At 44.1% G+C, this 22,263-nt stretch overlaps 1 protein-coding gene across 3 annotated transcripts in view; it reads right to left on the bottom strand.

Annotated features, from left to right (window-relative positions):
• Window positions 1-22,263, bottom strand: part of LOC129859257 (collagen alpha-1(XVIII) chain-like) — an 86,576-nt gene that overhangs the window by 35,579 nt on the left and 28,734 nt on the right. For all 3 annotated transcript variants that reach the window (XM_055928792.1, XM_055928795.1, XM_055928793.1), the window contains exons 3-5: window positions 8,050-8,597; window positions 4,241-4,315; window positions 3,016-3,108 (exon numbers count right to left, since the gene is read on the bottom strand). In XM_055928792.1, coding sequence (XP_055784767.1) covers window positions 3,016-3,108; window positions 4,241-4,315; window positions 8,050-8,597 — 716 coding nt within the window. The remainder of the gene's footprint in view (window positions 1-3,015; window positions 3,109-4,240; window positions 4,316-8,049; window positions 8,598-22,263) is intronic.

Below are 22,263 nucleotides of genomic sequence, written 5' to 3'. Positions count from 1 at the left end.
TTGTATTTAACCCTTTCTGTGTGTCCCTGATATCACTTTCTACCCTGTTAGTTTGTAGTAATTCTCCTTTAAGAAAACAGCCCCTTCCCACAATGACATGTGGTTCAGGAAGTGTCATTATTTGTTTGGTGGGAAAACAATGGTGCAAAGCTAAATAAATAAACATCTATTTTTACATGTTTCCTGTTAGCCTGCTTGCCTCACTCATACATTTCCACCCTGTTAAGCTAAATTATAGAGAAAATTCATAAAAGGACAAAATACATTTCATATAGAAGTTAAATCCTCTTCAAGTGTTTACTGTTATGCTATCTTAATCTCAATCACCCACAGAGCTATGACTAATTTAGCCTCCAAATGTCCACCCTGTTAGGTTTGACCCTGTCAGGATTATATATGTTTTTCTGAAACTCAAACCTCCTTTTTCTGAAAACATATTTTTAAAAAGTGGCAGGGGTGGCGGGGTGGGGGTTGGGGGTGGCTATATAAAACAGTCATTGTAGTAATAGAATGGTAATTGTAAACACTTAAAACTACACATTTACAACTGTGGCAATCCTCTGATGTTGCAAAATCATTTGATGTAATTTGATCCTCTAATGTAATTGTGACCTGTGGTTTTGATTGCGTGTCCTTTTGTATTATGTTCAATACATTTTTTTAAATAAAATGCTAAAATATGTTTTAAGTGAGAAGTAGGCAGGTAAGAAAGCTGAAAAAGGAAATTCACATGAGCACCAGTGAGCCTACTTCACCCATGTTCTACCAAGGTTTTCCAGCCCACAGCTTTGACCTACTACAGTAGCTATGTTGGTCTACTGTTCTTCAAACAATGTCTATGCAGGTTGCTTAGGATTCAAACCTTCTCAAACTGCCTAATTCATACTCTTTTCCAGTAGGGGGCAGAGGTGCTGCATGGTGTGTTTTCTCTTTTTCTCTGGCTCACAGCTTATGTATGTGGATGTGTGTTTATGCGTATGTGTGTTTGTGTGTGTGTGTTTATGTTTGTATTTGTATGTGTGAGCATGCATACGTGTGTATGAATGTGTTTGTGTGTGTGTGGGCTGACGGACCAGGAGCCCTGCCAAACCAGCTATGCAGGAAAACGCTGGGACCGGATCCACAAGCACACTTGGAATGCCAGAGACAACTTCCCCTGCCTCAGTACATCCTATGTTCCCGGATGAAGCCGCCCATGGGCACAGATCTAGGACCAGTTTTCCCTCAGAAAATCCCAAAAATCCCCATTAGCCAAATCACCCTTCCTGAGTCTACCCCAATGCCAGCTAGGAAAGAGGACACGAGCAAGCTGTGAGTGGGAGCAGCCTCAAGGAGAAGTAAGGGAGGATAGTGTAGACCACACAAAGTCCAACCTTCACACACAGCTGGAGAGAGAGACAGGGAGACAGAGAGGGAGAGACAGGGAGAGAGAGTGAGGGAGAGAGAGAGACCGGGAAAGAGACCGCAAGAGAGAGAAGGGCACAGAGAGAATGAGAGAGAGAGCGAGAGAGAGAGAGAGAGAGAGAGAGAGAGAGAGAGAGAGAGAGAGAGAGAGAGAGTGAGAGAGAGAGAGAGAGAGAGAGAGAGAGGGGGAGAGAGAGAGAAACATAGACAGAGAGACCGCAATAGAGAGAAGGGGAGAGAGAGACAGAGAGCGTGAGAGAGAGAGCGAGAGAGATAAAGAGAGACAGCAAGAGAGAAGGGCAGAGAGAGAATGAGAGACAGAAACAGAGAATGAGGGAGACACAGAGACAGAGAGACAGAGAGACAGAGAGAGATAATGAAAGAGAGACAGAGAGAGAGAGAGAGAGAGAGAGAGAGAGAGAGAGAGAGAGAGAGAGAGAGAGAGAGAGAAAGAGAGAGAGAGAGAGAGAGAGTGAGAGACAGAGAGAGAGAGAGAGAGAGAGAGAGAGACCACAAGAGAGAGAAGGGGAGAGAGAGAAGTAAGTAACCTTGGTAGTGTGTTGCCTAACTAACCACAACCATGTGGTGCTTCAAAGTTGGGTTACTACTATCCTTGTACTTAGAAGTGTGCTTCCCTGAAGTGTCCTAGAAAATTCCCATTGACCTGCACACTGTGTGGTCTCTCCTACTGAACTCTTGATCTCATCACATTCTTTCAGATCATATCCATTCCCTGGTAATTGGAGAGAGAAAAGCTAATGGGATATTGGAAGAGAAACTCTGCCAAGCATCAGTGAATGACTAAGCAGTTGTGATGTTAAGCAGTCTGCTTGGTGTCCATGTGAAAGTTCAATGCACTGAAAAGATGACGAAAGGCAGTGTCAAAGGTATCTTGTCAACAAAGCATGATCTCCACGACATATAGCATGGGATGTGTCTGTCAACTTTAGATCATTTTTTGAGGCATGAAAATGTCCTTCAAGCTAAAGACCAATACATCTCACTCCAAACGGGCAGATGGATGCAGCAGAGGAGTGGGAGTGAGACAGACAGTAACATGTTTTTGGATGCAGAACTCACTCTGACCTTTTCTAATAGACTCCATATCAAACGAGCTAGCTTCATTTCCATCTCTGGGAATAACCAATGTGTTCTTATCTAAATGGCTGTGGTGAGATATGGGGGAGTGGAGCACAGATGTGTCAGAAAGCAGCTGATATTCAGAAGAGGAAAGGTTTTCCTCCCAGACGCGGTCCAAGAACATCAGGCCAGATCTGGCTGAGCTAAGAGCATTTCTCACATGGAGAACCTGGCAGGAGGAACGGCATAGCTCCACGTCTCCCACCTAACTGGCCCTATTAGGAGGACATTTTTGAATTGGATTGATCCCAGGCCCTTTGATTCTGGATGTACTGTAAAAACACTGTGGAAGTATGGATTTAGAAGGTGTACATTTTGTTGACGTTTCAATTGAAGTATTTCGTAAACTATCCTTGTGGGATAAAATATATCTACATGTTAATATACTGTACATGGTTGGGTCTGTACGTGTGTGCGTGTGCGTGTGCGTGTGCGTGTGCGTGTGTGCGTGTGCGTGCGTGTGATACTCACCATAATGTACTCTCTCTCCTCCACTACCTTCTTCACTTCATCCATAGTTTCTGTGTCATCGAAGGAGTCGTCTCCACTCCCATACCCAGATGCCTGAAAGAGAATAACAATGGAATTTGCAATCTCCTTTTTTTTTTACATATTCAATCACAAGCCAATTATCTAATGCTTTTCCAAGTAGCAATAACTCAGGCTTATGCATGTGGAAATACTTAAAAAACAGAGATAAAAACAGAGGGGGAAAAATACAAAGAAATCTAATCAACCAAAACAATCTGTAAAGCCCTGCAGGCTGCAGACCACTATCACACAGTCCTGTGATGCTCTCTCACAACCACAAGAGGGGGTGATGAGCCCATTCATCATGAGCCTTTCTCAGGTTTGATAGAGTAGGTAGTAGTTCAGCCCATTAGTGCTGATTCAAGGTCAGATTTAAGATTTTCATAATAGTTTTAGTATTGGGGGTGGAGTCATCTGATCCAAGCACACCTGTTGGAGGCAACTTCTACCTCAAGCTTTGAGGATATCAGTGAACCTTGCAGCTAGGCTAGCCCCTGTACAATGCTTTACCACTGTCTCTGGTGTTAACCACAAATACTGCTCCAACAGCCTTAAATAGCCTCTCATTGCATTCTTTCCTTTATGATTCATTTGAAAATATTTCATAGGTGATAGTTGTATGGCGGAAATACCATCTGTATTTGGAAAGTTACATATCTTGAAAACTTGATTGCTGACATGCAAAACATTTTTTGGGACTATATCAAATCAAATCAAATGTTATTAGTCACATGCGCCGAATACAACAGGTGTAAACCTTACAGTGAAATGCTTACTTACGAGCCCCTAACCAACAATGCCGTTTCAAAAAAATACAGATAAGAATAAGAGATAAAAGTAGCAAGTAATTAAAGAGTAGCAGTAAAATAACAATAGCGAGACTAGCAGTAAAATAACAATAGCGAGACTATATACAGGGGGGTACCGATACAGAGTCAATGCTCGGGGGCTCGGTTAGTTGAGGTAGTATGTACATGTAGGTAGAGTTATTAAAGTGACTATGCATAGACAACAACACAGAGTAGGAGTGGTGTAAGAGGGGGAGGGGGACTGCAAAGGGGGGAGTGCAAATAGTAAATGGACTAATGAACCAAATACCAAAATATAGTTTTTGGGTGGAATTGTCCTTAAAGGTAGAGTATTGGGATTAAGGGGACACACTCACATAGGGGTCGTCCTCCTCACACTGGTCATCTGGGGCTGTGGGGTCCCCCTTTAGAACCAACTGCTGAATAGAACCCTGTGGGGGAGAGAGAGAGAGAGAGAGAGAGAGAGAGAGAGAGAGAGAGAGAGAGAGAGAGAGAGGGGTTAGACGGTCACAATAACACTAGTGTACACACTCACAGTAAATGCATGAACCCTTGTGCCCTTGCATGCACACACGCACGCGCGTACTTGAAATCAGCATTTCAAGTATGGCGAACAGGTGCCTCTAGTCTTACTGACAATAACTGTTCAAGACAAGCAACCTTTAAACTGCTATAACTCGAACAGAACATAGATCCACTCTAGCAATGAATAACACGAGTGTTGCAAATGGACAAAGGCATGCTTGGTAAATCTATTTATGGGTTCTATCCAGAGGACAAACACCTGTTTTTAATCCAACACATCTTCTAGGAAACAAGTGGAGGGGAGAGGGGGAGAAGAGAGGCAGGATCAATCTGGGTCAACCAAATCAAGTCCATGTGTTGATGCTGTAAACAGAGTTTGCAGATAAACAACAAATGTGCCATGCAACAGCGAGCTCTGATTCCTTCAAAGTTTCATGAGCTTTTCTGAATAGAAAAAGGACGCGAGAAGAGTACGGTACAGCACAATCAAGCATTTTGTTGAATTAAACTTGAATGAAACGCATTGCGATCAGTGAACCTTCCAAATAGGAAACACTCTCATCAATCGCGTTCAGCTGATGATTGGTTGATTATTTGAATCAGCTGTGTAGTGCTAGGGCAAAGTCCAAAACGTGCACCCCCTGGGGTCCCGAGGACCGAGTTTGGGAAACCCCGCTAAACACTGAAGCTGTGAACTATAGGGGGTGCTGCTGACCCATACTGATCAGCGGCTGTGTGATTGCATGTGATTGTGTGCATTGCTCGCTGTGTGTGATACCAGTGCCTGATGGGCGAGAAAAAAGCTGCTCTAAGGGTCGAATCCCACCCCTGATCTGTGATATTGCTTGAATGCTACGGTAGACTACTGATATTGCTTTTCACCCCTACGATGACATAACTGAGCAAAGACAAAATAATACAATTGAACTATACTGTCCAATGTGAATCGGATATTCTTCTTTTTGCTGTTTTATGTTAATCCCGACTCCTCAGACGCCACACACACAAACAGTACATACTGTACGAGAGGCTGGAAGTAGCGCCGGGTCAGCTGCAGAGCATCGCCCCCCCAATAGTGTTGTTTGATCCATGTCCACGATTGGCTATGTGTTACTAATCTAACAGGACGCAGACATAAACACAAAAATAAGCATCAACAGCAGAAGAATGAAGTAAACAGAGTTGACACGATCAAGTAAACACAAATATAGCAGTAAAATCTGAACAATAAAATGCAACTTGTAAATACACATTATTTTAGAAAAGGGACATTTGAAGTAAATGAAACAAGGCACATATAAAAGCAGCTAGAAGCAGCTACCCTCAGCTAGAGGGTACACTTAGTATGGTAAGAGTATGCATCCCTGTGGCGGAGGGGAGTAGTGAGCTTAGATTTATGAGGATGGGGATGTTGCCAAAGGCACAGAGAGCAATGTCTCAGCCGAGCTGGATTTTCTTGGCTGCACTAGGGGAGGATTGTCTCCTGGCTGCAGACGAGGAGGAGGGGGGAGTGGTGTACCTCTCTCTTCCTCAGACCTTACTGGATCAGTAACGTTATCACACGGCCTGCCTGTAATCTGAGGAGCATTGGCTAGACTGACTAAACTTTTCTGCACACTGTTTGGCAGGGTAACAACAAGCTGGCTACAGCAGACACCGACTGGTACCCAGCAAGAAGAGGGTTTTCCTCACAGCACAAGCCACCACATTGTATAAACAGCCATGTCTGTTGGAACCAAGTAACCGTTGCAAAGGCAGCAGACGCGAAGGTCTTGTGTTGTGATGATAAGTTATTCAATGAATGGTCCTATCAAGTAGAACATCTAAAACATATGCTGCTTACGTCAGGGTTACACAAAGTCTCTTCGCAAGATTTTAGCTAACGCTTAAAGATATTTAGAAATAAAAGAAACATGGGAGTCACTATCAGAACTGGCTGTTACTGAAGACCACTGGTCCCAAACCAGTATGGTATGACTACCATGACTCCCTGGCTGCCCGGATGAAAACACGCACGCGCACGCACATTCATGCACACGCACGCTCTTGCCAGAGCAAGAGAAAGAGAGAAGACTAAAGGAAGATGAGCAATGAACACAGAGTGATTTATATTTTGGTAGGCTCTGATCAGCGAGACGTCTGCTTTGCTCCCGGGTGCTACGTGAGAAGAGATAGGCTGGTGCAGGTTGAAACAAGCAGGTTGGAAGAGATAGGCTGGTGCAGGTTGAAACAAGCAGGTTGGAAGAGATAGGCTGGTGCAGGTTGAAACAAGCAGGTTGGAAGAGATAGGCTGGTGCAGGTTGAAACAAGCAGGTTGGAAGAGATAGGCTGGTGCAGGTTGAAACAAGCAGGTTGGAAGAGATAGGCTGGTGCAGGTTGAAACAAGCAGGTTGGAAGAGATAGGCTGGTGCAGGTTGAAACAAGCAGGTTGGAAGAGATAGGCTGGTGCAGGTTGAAACAAGCAGGTTGGAAGAGATAGGCTGGTGCAGGTTAACACAAGCAGGTTGGAAGAGATAGGCTGGTGCAGGTTAACACAAGCAGGTTGGAAGAGAGAGAGTTCCCTGCTCCTCTCCCCTAGGTTAACTGTATTTCTCGGAATCTACCAACCCATCGCTCCAATGAAACTTTAATGAGAGGAAAATAGCTGCTTGAAAATAGCTTTTTGGTGCACTTTCAACCTGAAGCAGGCAATGATTTATTAGTTCATCCATTCTGTTTAGATTAGTACAACATTAAGTAGTGGTATGGTGGAGTGGAAGTAGCAATTGATTGGTTATTTTATATCTAAGGGTGAAATAAACTGCATTGCAATGCCTAGGATTTAGGTCAATGGGATAACAGTCTTGTGGCTCGCAGAAGAGCCGGGTTCGAGTCACACATACGCAGTCTGACTGAAAACTAGTTAAGCAATGTCCATTTTCTCTTCATCTAAACATTTTACAACAAATCCAGAGTTAAGTAAACACTCTCCGGCTAGGTGAACACTGGTTTGTGGCACGATATGTTCATTCCACAAGCATTCACATGCTAATTTATAGCATTTATTGTATATCTTATAAAGATGTATAGGTCATTCAGTCCTCTATCCTCTGCTATTGCCATTATGTTGCATCAGGGTTTACAGTCATGTTTTTCATGCCTTAAAATCAAAATGGCTGACCATGAGGTCAGCAGAAGTGGTGAGCCCAGCTCTTAGTCAAGTTCTCCACACTGACTCACCCTACTGTCTCTTTCCCAGGCAATCGACCGTGAAGTCATTCAAAGCTTATGGAGCCGAGTCATGCTGCCAGCCTGTGGCAAACCCTGATGACCACTTCTGAACAGTCTGTTTTGGGACTCATTACTATTGGGTTTGGGGCACACTCTCAATTTAATCATTGTAGTGCTGAGGAAAATCATTATGGAATCGAACATTTGAATCAGACCGAGATCTGATTTCCTTCTGGAAGGGTTGAGGCCCAAACAGCAACCAGGGAGCCAAACAGAAACCACGCGCAGGCGCATGAAAACCAAGCAGAGGACACTAAACACAAACACACTATAGGCCTAACCAACGTAAAAGAACCCCCCCAACACCTCCACTCATACACAAAAAGAAGCAAAGAACACCACAAAAACAAAACCCCACCTGTCAACTTACCACAAACCTGTCCAGCCCTGTGCCACCAGCGTTGCCCACGAAGATGCCCGAGCTGGCCTCAAAGGTGAGGGGCTCCGGGCTCCTCTGGAAGGCCACGCGGTGGTACTCCTCACAGTCCATGTAGAGGCGCACCTCCGCCCCCTGCACCGTCAGCGTGAAGCGGGCCCACCTCCCCGTCAGGTCACCCAGCTTGAAGCTGGCCGCCTCCTTGGTGCTCCCATCCCCCGGGTCGGTGTAGTAAAGGAGCACCCGCTGAGACCCATCCTCCACGGGGCTCAACGCCACCCCCAGGTGCACCACCCGCTGGTAGGCGTCGGTGATTGCGAAGAGGACCCCACCGCGCTGCGTGGTGGGCTTGGCGGTGACGGTCATGGCAAAGTCGCGGTAGAAGGGGTCGGGGATGAAGGACTTGGTGAGGCGGCCCACGTTGGCATCGGGCCCGAAGCTGTAGGCCGGGTAGCCCTCGAACCCTGTGATGAAGGAGACCGATGGGGGGAGAGGAACGCCGATCAGCTCGGTCAGGTCTATCTGGCCCTGGGAGCCCCGCTCTGAAACACACATAATCAAATACTGTATTAAATCACATGAATAAGACAGGAATATGACATAGTGCATGGATAGGATAGCACATTCATTCATATAAAGACCTGATGAGTTAGTTATGTGTATGTTCACAATGAATTCATGATTATGAATATTAATACCGATGACAAATTGGTCCGCAAACTGTGCTGCACTGCACTGACTCCCCTCATCTCTCTTTCTGCACTGTGAAGGTGATCTGGCTTGTGCTTTTATTTACAACCATTACTTTCCGCTTCAATGGATTACAAATCTGCCACAGTTTCACCTAATTTTCCAAGAGAATGAGAACGTGGAAGCATTACCATACTTCACTCCTTTCATCCCAGTCCCTCTCCACATGCATCTCTATACATTCACACACACTCCCCACCACACATGTTCCTCGTTAGGAGGGAGAACCCGTGGAACAATCATCCGTTTTGTGAGACTGTATAGCAGGATAAGGCATGTTCATCTGGAAGGCATTAGCGTAGACTAATACACACACCGGGTCCAGGCTGCTCCTGTAAAATGGGCTTAGCACTGCTAGGCTAACCCACACCAATAGGCTAGCCCACACCGCTAGGCTAACCCACAGCGCTAGGCTAACCCATACCACTAGGCTAACCCATACCGCTAGGCTAACCCACAGTGTTAGGCTAGCGCTAGCTCCCCATAGAGAAACACAGACATATAGGCATGCTTTCACGCAGTCTTTAATGGCCATCACCTCTCAGGCTTCTTCAAGCCAGTGTCGCTAATAAACCTTAACCCTTGGTCTGAGTGCATGTTTTACTGGTGTCATGGAAGAGAGGCCAAAATTCCAAATAGTCCTGTCACCTGGAGCTCCTCGCCCACCCAGTGACATAACACAAGATGTGGGAGCAGCTGGAGACATCACACAGCATTCTTTGGCAGATGCAGGTTCCCATGACGCAAGACCAACATACTGTACGGAACCAGGTATGACATCATCATTGGTGGAGTGATAGAGACCTGGCCCAGATGGAACAAACATCACCTGGACTAAGAAATCACCATCAAAGTAGCAAGTACATCAGATTCACTTCAAGTCACAGATTAATCATTTCAGTGTGCATACAGAATGTCTCAATCTACTGGGCAATACCATGATAGAAGCGCTATAAGTAATTGTGGGGTAATATAACCACAGTGCCAGAATAAAGTCCACTAGAATGAATGATCAATTAATTAACACTCCAAATCCCCCTGATTCGTTAGCTAGAGGGTGTTTGGGAGCAGTTTTGGGGCATTACGTAACGGAAGGTTTGGCTGCTAGCTTCACATACACATGTTGCTAATTAGCCATATGGGTGCATGGCATCGTGTGTGTGTGTGTGTGTGTGTGTGTGTGTGTGTGTGTGTGTGTGTGTGTGTGTGTGTGTGTGTGTGTGTGTGTGTGTGTGTGTGTGTGTGTGTGTGTGTGTGTGTGTGTGTGTGTGTGTGTGTGTTTGTTTATCCATGACTGTTTTCTATCCAAGTGGTCATCCGTCGTTCCTTAGGAATCTCTCTCGGGGGTATTTTCCTAAGTGGGTCATTGTATTTTGAGGAGTGTGTAATGCGGCCTGGACTCAGAGCACTGCATTATTTTGGCAGGGACTAGACTGTTACCATCTGCACATACAGTATAGCCCAGTTATACAGTCTCCGCACTATTTCATTAAGTGCACATAACAGCTAATTCGTCTTGCTTAGGTTATGCAATTCAAATAAATGATAATATTGAGTCCAATTCAATGTGGTAACGGAGCAACCTCAGACTCTGAGGGAAATGTGCTTTGTACAGTATCTCCTATGTGAGGTTTTGAGAAGACAGTGTGGATTAAGCACTATTTAAAACACATTCAATCCCGAGCCTGAACATGCTTTATCAGTGTGTGTCATATCAAATCGAACTGTATTTGTCACACGCTTCGTAAACAATAGGTGTAGACTAACAGTGAAATGCTTAATCCCGACAATGCAGAGAGAAAAATATAAAAATAATTGAAAGATAATAACACAAGGAATAAACACAGAATGAGCAACAATAACTTGGCTGTATACACAGGGAACCAGTACTGAGTCGATGTGCAGGGCTATGAGGTAATTGGGATAGATATGTACATATAGGAAGAAGTACAGTGACTAGGCAACATGATAGATAATAAGCAGTGGCAGCAGAGTTTGTGATGAGTCAAAAGACTTAAAGTGCGAAGGGTCAATTCAGATAGTCTGGGTAGCTATATGGTTAATTATTTAGAAGTCTTATGGCTTGGGGGTAGAAGCTGTTCAGGGTCCTGTTATTTCCAGATCTGGTGCATCGGTACTGCTTGCCGTGCGGTACCAGAGAGTCGGAAGTTTACATACACCTTAGCCAAATACATTTAAACTTAGTTTTTCACAATTCCTGAAATGTAATCCTAGTAAGAATTCCCTGTCTTAGGTCAGTTAGGATCACCACTTTATTTTAGGAATGTGAAATGTCAGAATAATAGTAGAGAAAATGATTTATTTCCTTCATCACATTCACAGTGGGTCAAAAGTTTACATACACTCAATTAGTATTTGGTAGCAATGCCTTTAAATTGTGTAACTTGGGTCAGACGCTTCGGGTAGCCTTCCACAAGCTCCCCACAATAAATTGGGTGAATTCTGGCCCATTCCTCCTGACAGAGCTGGTGTAACTGAGTCAGCTTTGTAGGCCTCCTTGCTCGCACATGCTTTTTCAGTTCTGCCCAAAAATGTTCGATAGGATTGAGGTCAGGGCTTTGTGATGGCCACTCCTATACCTTGACTTTGTTGTCCTTAAGCCATTTTGCCACAACTTTGGAAGTATGCTTGGGGTCATTGTCCATTTGGAAGACCCATTTGCGACCAAGCTTTAACTTCCTGACTGATGTCTTGAGATGTTGCTTCAATACATCCACATAGTTTCCTGCATCATGATGCCATCTATTTTGTGAAGTGCACCAGTCCCTCCTGCAGCAAAGCACCCCCACAACATGATGCTGCCACCCCGTGCTTCACGGTTGGGATGGTGTTCTTCAGCTTGCAAGTGTCCCCCTTTTTACTCCAACATAACGATGGTCATTATGGCCAAACAGTTCTATTTCTGTTTCATCAGACCAGAGGACATTTCTCCAAAAAGTACGATCTTTGTCCCCATGCGCAGTTGCAAACCATAGTCTGGCTTTTTTATGACGGTTTTGGAGCAGTGGATTCTTCCTTGCTGAGCGGCCTTTCAGGTGATGTCGATATAGGACTCGTTTTACTGTGGATATAGATACTTTTGTACCTATTTCCTCCAGCATCTTCGCAAGGTCCTTGCTGTTGTTTTGGGATTGATTTGCACTTTTCACACCAAAGTACGTTCATCTCTAGTAGGCAGAACGTGTCTCCTTTCTGAGCGGTGTGACGGCTGCGTCGTCCCATGGTGATTATACTTGCATACTATTGTTTGTACAGATGAAAGTGGTACCTTCAGGCATTTGTAAATTGCTCCCAAGGATGAACCAGACTTGTGGAGGTCTACAATTTGTTTTCTGAGGTCTTGGCTGATTTATTTTGATTTTCCCATGATGTCAAGCAAAGAGGCACTGAGTTTGAAGGTATGCCTTGAAATACATCCACAGGTACACCTCCAATTGACTCAAATTATGTCAATTAGCCTATCAGAAGCTTCTAAAGCTATGACATAATTTTCTGGAATTTTCCAAGCTGTTTAAAGACACAGTCAATTTAGTGAATTAAGTGAAATAATCTGTCTGTAAACAATTGTTGTAAAAATGACTTGTGTCATGCACATAGTAGATGTCCTAACCGACTTGCCAAAACTATAGTTTGTTAACAAGAAATTTGTGGAATTGTTGAAAAACGAGTTTTAATGACTCCAACCTAAGTGTATGTAAACTTCTGACTTCAACTGTGTATGGGTAAGGTGACTAGGCATCAGAATATATGATAAACAGAGTAGCAGCAGGGTATATAATGATTGTACAGTAGGTGAGTGGGTTTGAGTGTGTATGTAGAGTCAGTATGCATATATGTGCATTTATGTGTGTAAGCAAATTATGAAGTGAGTGTTTGTGTGTGTTGGAGTGTCAGTGTGCGTGAGTGTGTAAGGCCCTGTGAGTGTGCATAGAGACAGCGCAAAATAAAAATAAAAGGGTCAACTGCCTACACTACCAGGTCACTGACCTCCGGGAAGTCCGGAAGTCCAGAATCCAGTTGCAGAGGGAGATCTTCAGTCCCAGGGTCCTGAGCTTAGTGGTGAGCTTGGAGGGCTCTATGGTGTGGAAAGCTGGGCTGTAGTCAATGAACAACATTCTCACATAGGTGTTCCTCTTTTCTGGGTGGGAGAGGGCAGTGTGGGAGAAATATCATCTGTGGATCTGTTGGGGAGGTATGTGAATTGGAGTGGGTCCAGGGTGTCTGGGATGATGGTGTTGATGTGAGCCCTGACAATCCATTCAACACATTTCATGGCTACAGTGCTACGCAGCGCGATAGTAATTTATACAGGTTATCTTAGCGTTCTTGGGCACAGGGACTATAGTGGTCTGCTTGAAACATGTAGGTATTACATACAAGGTCAGGGAGAGGTTGAAAATGCCAGTAAAGACACTTGGCAGCTAGTCAGTGCATGCTCTGAGTACACGTCCTAGTAATCCATCTGGCCCCATGGCCTTGTGAATGTTAACTTGTTTAAAGGTTAGTCACATCGGCTACGGAGAGTGAGATCACGCAGTCTTCCAGAACAGTTGGTGCTCTCATGCATGGTTCAGTGTTGCTTGCCCCGAAGCGAGAATATAAGGCATTTATCTTATCTGGCAGGCTCGCGTCACTGGGAAGCTCGTGGCTGCGGTTCCCTTTGTTCCCTCTGTGATAGTTTGCAAGCCCTGCCACATCCGACGAGCGTCAGAGCCGGCATAGTAGGATTAGATCCTGTATTGACACTTTGCCTGTATGATGGCTCGTCGGAGGTCGTAGCGGGATTTCTTATAAACGTCCAGATTAGTGTCCCGCTCCTTGAAAGCAGCAGTTCTAGCCTTTAGCTCAGTGCAGATGTTGCCTGTAATCCATGGTTTCTTATTGGGATATGTACGTTCGTTCACTTATTTTTTAAAACATTTTTATCCCCTTTTCTCCCCAATTTTCTTGGTATCCAATCGCTAGTAATTACTATCTTGTCTCATCGCTACAACTCCCGTACGGGCTCGGGAGAGACGAAGGTCGAAAGCCATGCGTCCTCCGAGGCACAACCCAACCAAGCCGCACTGCTTCTTTAACACAGCGCGCCTCCAACCCGGAAGCCAGCCACACCAATGTGTCGGAGGAAACACTGTGCACCTGGCCCCCTTGGTTAGCGCGCACTGCGCCCAGCCCGCCACAGGAGTCGCTGGAGCGCGATGAGACAAGGAAATCCCTACCGGCCAAACCCTCCCTATCCCGGACGACGTTAGCCCAATTGTGCGTCGCCCCACGGACCTCCCGGTCGCGGCCGGTTGCGACAGAGCTGGGGGCGAACCCATAGACTCTGGTGGCGCAGTTAGCACTGCGATGCAGTGCCCTAGACCACTGCGCCACCCGGGAGGCCCTGTCGATGCACTTATTAATGAAAACAGTGACTGATGTGGTAAGCTCCTCAATGTTATCTGATGAATCCTGGAACATATTCCAGTCTGTGCAAGCGAAAGAGTCCTGTAGTTTAGCATCCGCTTTATCGAACCACATCCGTATTGAGTGTGTCACCGGTACTTCCTGTTTGAGATTTTGCTTGTAAGCAGGATTCAGGAGGATAGATTTGTGGTCAGATTTGCCAAAAGGGAGGGCGAGGGAGAGCCTTGTATGCGTTTCTGAGTGTGGAGTAAAGGTTCTCAAGAGCTTTGTCACCTCTAGTTGCACGGGTGACATGCTGGTAAAAATAAGGTAAAACGGATTTCAGTTTCCCCGCATAAAAATCACTGGCCAAGAGAAGCGCCATCTCTGGATGTGCATTTTCTTGTTTGCTAATGGCCCTATACAGCTCGTTGAGTGCAGTCTTAGAGCCAGCTTCACTTTGTGGTAGTAAATAGACAGCAATGAAAAATATAGATGAAAAATCTCTTGGTAAATAGTATGGTCTGCAGCTCGTCATTAGGTATTCTAAGTCAGTGTGTGTGTGTGTGTGTTTGTGTGCGTGCATGCCTGCCCGCCCGCCTGCGCGTGTGTGTTTGGTGTGTGTGTGTGTTTCAGTAACTTAACCTCCTGCTGTTAAGCCAGGTTTCCCAGTCAGTCAAAACTCCACCACTAATCCCATTACAGTTGTATTATGAGGTTTACTTTGGACAGGCCTACAGGAAACCACAGGCCCCTTTCTATATCAAACAATCACTGGAGGACTTCTGACAGAAACATTCTGACGGGGAATGTAGCATGATACTGTAAAACACTGGTGTGTACAGTTACAACATGATCCTTTAACCTGACTTCAACCCTCACACCATCAGACTAAAGACAGCTCACAAACTGTTAAGTTGCTGACAATGCAATGGCTTGGAGGGAGTGTATGTGTGTTTGTGTGTGTGTTTGTGTGTGGGGGTTGATGTGTGTGTGAGTGTGTGCGTGTATGTGTGTGTCATCGTCAAAGTTTACTCCCTTTTGTCCCTCTAAACCCAACTCTAGCCCCACTATGCGTCTCTCCTCTGGACATGGAAATGAGACCGTTACAAGCTGGCCACAGAGGAAGCTAACCACAACATTTGTTCACCCAACGGGCTGTAGCTAGCAAATAAAGGAATGCAAAACAATAACCACTTTAATACTAGACTACTAGACTGTTTAAAAGTCTGAAGCCTTTCTCCTGGGACTGATTTAGTTCAGGCCTCAAAAGGGCATTATTGAAAATGCCCCATGGTCTTAGATATGCTAGTGCTTTAGAGAAATCCTCAGACTATTGGTGTCAAGCCTTACATGGAGGTGAATGAAACATGTTTGTGAAATGAAACAACCAGCCATGGTCTTTAAAAAGTATCTGTGAGGAGTAGAGATTCACTGTGTTGAATGATGTGAAAACATTTAAGGTCATGTTGAAGACACAGTAAGTAGTACACAGTAATTAGCAGCTATCAACAAACGCTCGCCACAAAACTGAACTACATTTTTACAATAGACAGAGAGAGAAAAAGTCATTTGTCATGGTTATAAGACTCATCTTCCATAACTCACTCTTTCACAATCACGTCATGCAAATGATGTCTACGGAAGATTTGTGTGAACGTTCGAGTTACGTAAACAGAGCTCTAGTTACAACCTTAGAAAAAAGGCTTCCAAAAGGCTTCTTCGGCTGTCCGCATAGGAGAACCCCTTTTGGTTCCAGGTAATACCAGTTTGGGTTCCATTTAGAACCCTTTCCACTGAGGGTCATACATGGAACCCAAAATGGTTCTACTTGGATCCAAAAGGGTTCTACCTGGAACCAACCCTTTAAGGTTCTAGATACCACCTTTTTTTCTGAGAGTGTAGGATCAGGCACATAGGGCACATTTAATGCCTTTCTAATGCACCGAGTCTAGAGTAGGTGAGTTAGGGTTCATGGACGAGGATCTTTGGCCCTTCAGGAGTCAGATATATAGCTAGCTGCTTTCCTGCTATCTCTCTTCAATAATGGAGTGCCAAGTACAGAATGGAAAGAATTCACAAAGGAATGAATATCTCTTAAGCATCTTTGTGTGTGTGTGTGTGTGTGTGTGTGTGTGTGTGTGTGTGTGTGTGTGTGTGTGTGTGTGTGTGTGTGTGTGTGTGTGTGTGTGTGTGTGTGTGTGTGTGTGTGTGTGTGTGTGTGTGTGTGTGTGTGTGTGTGTGTGTGTGTGTGTGTGTGTGTACATTTACTTGTGCTGGCCTTGTGTCGATGTGTATATCATTGCAGCCCTAGCTGACACCATCCGCAGACACTTGCTGCACAGGGGGAAGACTACAGACAGAGAGAGGCCCAGCAGATGGAGGAGTCGAGGGGTAATACGGCAGTGGTGAGAGACAGGCTCTGGACAGGTTAAGTGGAGCTGGAGCAGTCCAGGGGTTTACAGTCATTACACTACCATGTGCCTCCATTAAGCCTGGAATGGACTGCCAGGTGGAGGGAGCGGGAGAGGGACATTTTTAATCAAACTTTAAAGGGATAGTGCGAGATTTTGTCAATTTAGCCCTTTTCTACTTACCCAGAGGCAGGTGAACTATTGGATACCATTTTATATCTCTGAGAGCAGTTTGAAGGAAGTTGTTAACTAGCGTCAGTGCAATAACTGGAAGTCTAGTTAGCAATGGCTCGCAATACCTTTCACTTCCTTCAAACTGCACACAGAGACATACAATTGGTATCAATGAAAATCTCGCACTATCCATTTAATCCCAGTCTGATATGAGATTCTTGGTAGGAGTATAGGTAGGGCCAGATGGAATATGTGATGGCTTTATATGAGTAAACCTTCAGTAATTAATTTAAATAAAAAGGATACCAATGCAATAACTCAAATCACTTCACAAAACACACAACACACAGACACACACACGTATCTGTGGTACCACAATGCTGTCATTGGTCACAAAGGCTAGAATTCAACAAAGCCACTCAGTCTAAACCTAATTCTACTGTATTCTCTGTGGCACTGGGATTAGGCTACACCACATGTTACAGTAATGCTTCTTTCTAGGGATTATGTCACGCTTTAACGACGTTAGCCTCGGTCTGTGACGGGACTTGTTTTGTGTTCACATTGAAAAGAGCGTAATTTATTTAGAAGTCATTCACAAGATCAAAAAGCTTGTTGCCATTGCCTTCAGCGTCCTTCGTTTTGAGTGACAGCCCGGTTTAGGGGGTGATGTTTGCCACGCATGGTTTGAAAAACAGGAAAAAGGAGCTAGCTGGCTAGGTAAACGTTAGCGTTGTGTATTCAGCTGAGAGAGGACACGCGGTCAGGTGAGCAATGGCCTCCTGTAAGCACAAAGGCCTGTCTGTTAGCGGCAGGCTTAGAGGTGAGTCAACACAGGCATTAGCCTAGTGCCCAGCAAAGCTCCTAGCACCCTAGCATTGATCAAAGGCTTTCACCACTTAAGTGGGAATGAATGGGCAACGTTTATAAGGGCTCCGACGCCGAGCAACTGCATTCTACCACTGTCACAGGATGAGATAGATGGCTTGGATTTGAGGTAGCTCTGCTATTAGGTGCACTGAGTCGCACACACACACACACTCATAATTCTGATCTTCATCCACTAATTGGTCTTAGGCCAATGATTTGGTAAAAGATCAGAATTTGGCTGCCTGTGTAAACACAGATAGAGAGCTGGAGATCAGCCAATGAACAGCTGTAAAAACAGCCTTCCAACTCCATCATGTGGTCCCATCCAGATGAAAATTCCAGTAACTTTCCCAACATTTATCGATTTTTTAGAAATCCTGGTTGGAAGACTTCTGGAGTTACGAGGTAATAAGCAGGAAAACCAGACATCCTCAACCACGATTTCAGAAAAACCATGACATTTTGGAAAAGTTGATTTTCCAACCCTAGTCATATCAGAACAGTCAAATCTGTTGTGGTTGACTTAGAAACTAGTTGATAGCTAGATCTTACAGTGAGTGCTACAGTGAGTGTTATAGTGAGTGTTACAGTGGAAGGAGGTAGCGAGGGAGGAACTGACTGAGAAATTGACATTTCATTCATGATGAACTTTTCCTCCCGGATTTAAGTAGCTGTCAAAGGTGTCACCAAGTAAATAATGTGTTTCAAAACATAAGCACGGTAGTTGCTGTAGGAAGCAGACGTACCAAGTCCCAGTGTGTGAGGCCAGGGAGGGTAACCTCAAGAATTTTAATCCCACCAGCGATGGTTAAGTGGGTCATGTTCAAAAAACGAAAATGGGACTTAGAACTGTACTCTAGGGAGCACGGAAGTTGCTCCCTGGAGACCCCTGAACGTCAAGGAATGATTTTGATGACCTACTCTGTCCAATCAGCTGCAAGAATGCCTCCATGGTCACACTACTATGCAATGGTATAGTCAACATTATTGAATTCTTTTGGCATTAATATCACTCCATAGTATTTTAGCATTTTGATGGCACTCTCAAGTAAACATCAGCTTTACAACAATGTTACAATGCAAACAGCAAGCTGAGCTGACAAAATGGTGAAGTGCCTAGAATCTGTTATCACTCCCATGGACTTCATATTTGCCACCATACATGTGGCTTACGTCAGCCATACTTCAAGAAGAGGGGGGACTTCTTTCCACCATGAACTCAGTATGAGAACTCCTTGGTCTAATAACACTGCACTGGGACAGTGGAGAAGCAGATTTATATGTAAAATTTTATTTTTACAGCCATTAAAGTTCAATTGGTATGAAAATAACCAAATGGCTACAAAATACTTCCCTGGGCGATTCCATGCCAGCAAATATTTTTTTGTATCTCAGATTGTTCAGGCAATTCTCACATAGAAACTTAATTGGAAGGAAGTATGTTTGACATACTTTTATATTTGTAGCACAAACCATTTTTTTTCATGATGAAAAGTGACTCTTCTAGGTCCTTTTTAGACCTATACATGTCCCCTGTAAGACACTATGATCTGTGAACCGTACATGACACAGACAACATCTTGGTGTCATTATACTCCAAACAGTTTGCTCTAAAATATGGAGTATCGCTGCATTCTGAAATACATTTTTACACATACATTTATTTGACATAAAAATGACTAATATTAATATCTCTAAAGTACCCTTTTTGATTCTGTTAAGTTTTCGACATCTTGTTTTAAACAATATAACATTCAAGTACATCACATTTCCAGAGTGGGCTCTCTGCTTTTATTTTTGCTATGATAAATTGTATGAGTGCCACCAACGCAGTGAATGGGAAAATGGATTCAAAGTGACCTCCCTCTGCTGGTAATTTGGTGAATGTGAAATCCTACAGGAGGGCTGTGATTGGTTAATGACCTATAATGTCTATTCTATGTATAGAATGTATAATTTCTTCAAAAGTAGAGCCCACTTCGGAAATGTGATATGTTTGAAGAGTAGTTTGTTCCTAACAATATCTCTAAAAATAAGCTAAATTAAAAAAGGGTACTTTTGAAATATTAATTATAATATTTTTTATGTTGAATAAATTGTATTTCAGAATATAGACTATAAATTATAGACATATTATAAGAGTATAATGACATGAAGATGTTGTCTGTATGTATGGTTCTGGATCATAGGGTCTTACAGGAGGCCTGTATAGGTCTAAAAAGGGCCTGAAATGGCCACTTTCATCATGATTTAGCCAAAAACTGTTTGTGATATATATGTAAAAGCATGTTAAACCTCCCCATTAAGTTTTTATGTGAGAATTGGCAGAACAATCTGTTTTCATGCCATGCAGGCGTGGTATTGCCGAACCCTCTGGGTCGGTTATTAACAGAGTCATTTTTCCATCAGGTTTTAACATGGGCACTGTTTTCTTTGTTAATGTCTTTACGAGCCAGCCAAGACTTTGCCAGAAGCCCAACTAGAGCCCTTGAGAAAAAAAACAAAAAAACAATTTGTTAAATGAATTACATCATGACATTTGGAATGAATTGACATGACAGAAATGTGGGTATTACTCCATTACTCAAGAGCAGTCAAAGTCTGTTTTCACTCTGAAGCCCATTATTTATCATTGTGGGTTTTGTGCAAGTGCATTAAATATCAAATATCATTCATTCCCCAATGGTTGGAAACAAAAGAGAAGTTAAAATATCTTTATCTATTTGGCACAGTTGGCAGCATAATTCGTAGTGATTCAAGCTTGACCGCAATCAGAGGGCAGAGAAAGAGAGAAAGAGAGAGAGAAAGGCAGAGAGAAATGGAGTGAAGGACAGAAAAAAGCAGCTTGGCAGACTAGGGAGTAGCATGCCACCTCCATCTCCATGCCCCATCTGCTTGATTTCATTAGCATCACAGCTTCCATGACACCACAGCATTACTTTGTTGGCAGTGCTCAGACGCTTTGTGTGGTCTCAAAGCCAACTCTTAATAGCCACATTTTATACCTAACGTCCTCAATTAACCCCTGTTCCGTGTTAAGGGGGGAAATTCCCTTCACATTGTGTTCTCAAGTGCATTTCAGATCCAAAAAAAGAACAGTATTTTCCGGTGGAAAACACAAAGTGCATTAAGGTAATTGGAGGGAAATTAAGTTGGGAACACAAAAGATAATTTCAGGGAGTTTCCACAGTAGCATTGCCGTCCACAGTAGCGTTGCCATGTGTTACTGTGACTCATGACCCGGCTGGACAGGAAACAGAAAGGGCAGGGTTAAGTCCACGCTCAGGGGAGATGGAGATGTTAAATGTTAAGATGCACATGCATGCCTACTCTAAACCAACGGTAACATTTAGATGCGGCTACCAAAGTGAGGACAAGAAAGTTGATCCTTTCTGGAATCCCCAGTTCAGGTGTGCTCAGCTCCGATAGCACAGTCAGCACAGAGAGAGGAACTTTTGTCAATAAGGTTACAGTTTCACATAAAGTAGGTGATTCTTAGGGAACACAATGGTTTTTAATATCCAGTTACGTGGAATATCATTAGCTGTCTGGTGGTCTCATCTCCCATGCCTTTTCCTACACACATACACATTCATGTTATTGCACGAGCACACACACACACACACATACACACGCACACACACACACACGCACACACACACACACACGCACACACAGTTTTGTACAGCTAACCTTATGGGGGCACACAATTCAATCCCATTCAAAATCCTATTTTCCCTAACACTAACACTAACTCAACCCGCACTCTTACCCTAACCTTAACCCTAACCCTAACCTTAACCCCAAAACTGAACCTTAACCCTAAACCCCTTAGAAACAGCAATTGACCTTGTGGGGACTAACAAAATGTCCCCAGTTGGTCAAGTTTTTGTTTGAGAAGTCCCCACAAGAATAGTTAAACATGTCCAGACACACGCACGCACACACACACACACACACACACACACACACACACACACACACACACACACACACACACACACACACACACACACACACACACACACACACACACACACACTGAACATTTCAGGAACACAGACCACACATACTTAAGACACGGCTCTCTATTGGCAGTGATTGTGAAAAAGCAATATATTTAACAGCTCTACCACCTAGTGTACAAAGTCTCAATTGAACCCTTTCTTACTGCATATGGGTAACCTAATCAACCCCATTCAGCTGAGTGTGTTGTACTTGGATAGGAGTGCAAATTAAGGAGTGAGATGTAAACCTCAGCTGACTGAATGGAACCTATATTATGAATGCAGGAGCTGTTGCCGCACAGGGGAGCACATTAAACAGCGCGCAGACAGACAAGGTCGAGCACTTTTTTTAATGAACATCTGCGTTTGACCACGCTCATTACCACGGTCCAGTGGTCGACTTGGCCCGACCATCTGCGGTTCGACTTCGCTCTTCTCCCTCATCCCAGACAGACTTCATCTTGAATGTCAGCAGCCCTTTTTTTGTTCTACCTTAGTCAGGAGAATCTATCTAACGAGGTCATTCAGTCTACAGTAGCTACAGTCTCTGACTACAGAGTCCAGACTGACTGTCTGTACAGTAG

The sequence above is a fragment of the Salvelinus fontinalis genome, chromosome 7, assembly GCF_029448725.1.
Source record: "Salvelinus fontinalis isolate EN_2023a chromosome 7, ASM2944872v1, whole genome shotgun sequence".
NCBI classification, from domain to species: Eukaryota; Metazoa; Chordata; class Actinopteri; order Salmoniformes; family Salmonidae; genus Salvelinus; species Salvelinus fontinalis.
Note: the sequence above shows the minus strand (reverse complement) of the source record. Positions and strands in the feature narration are given on the sequence as shown.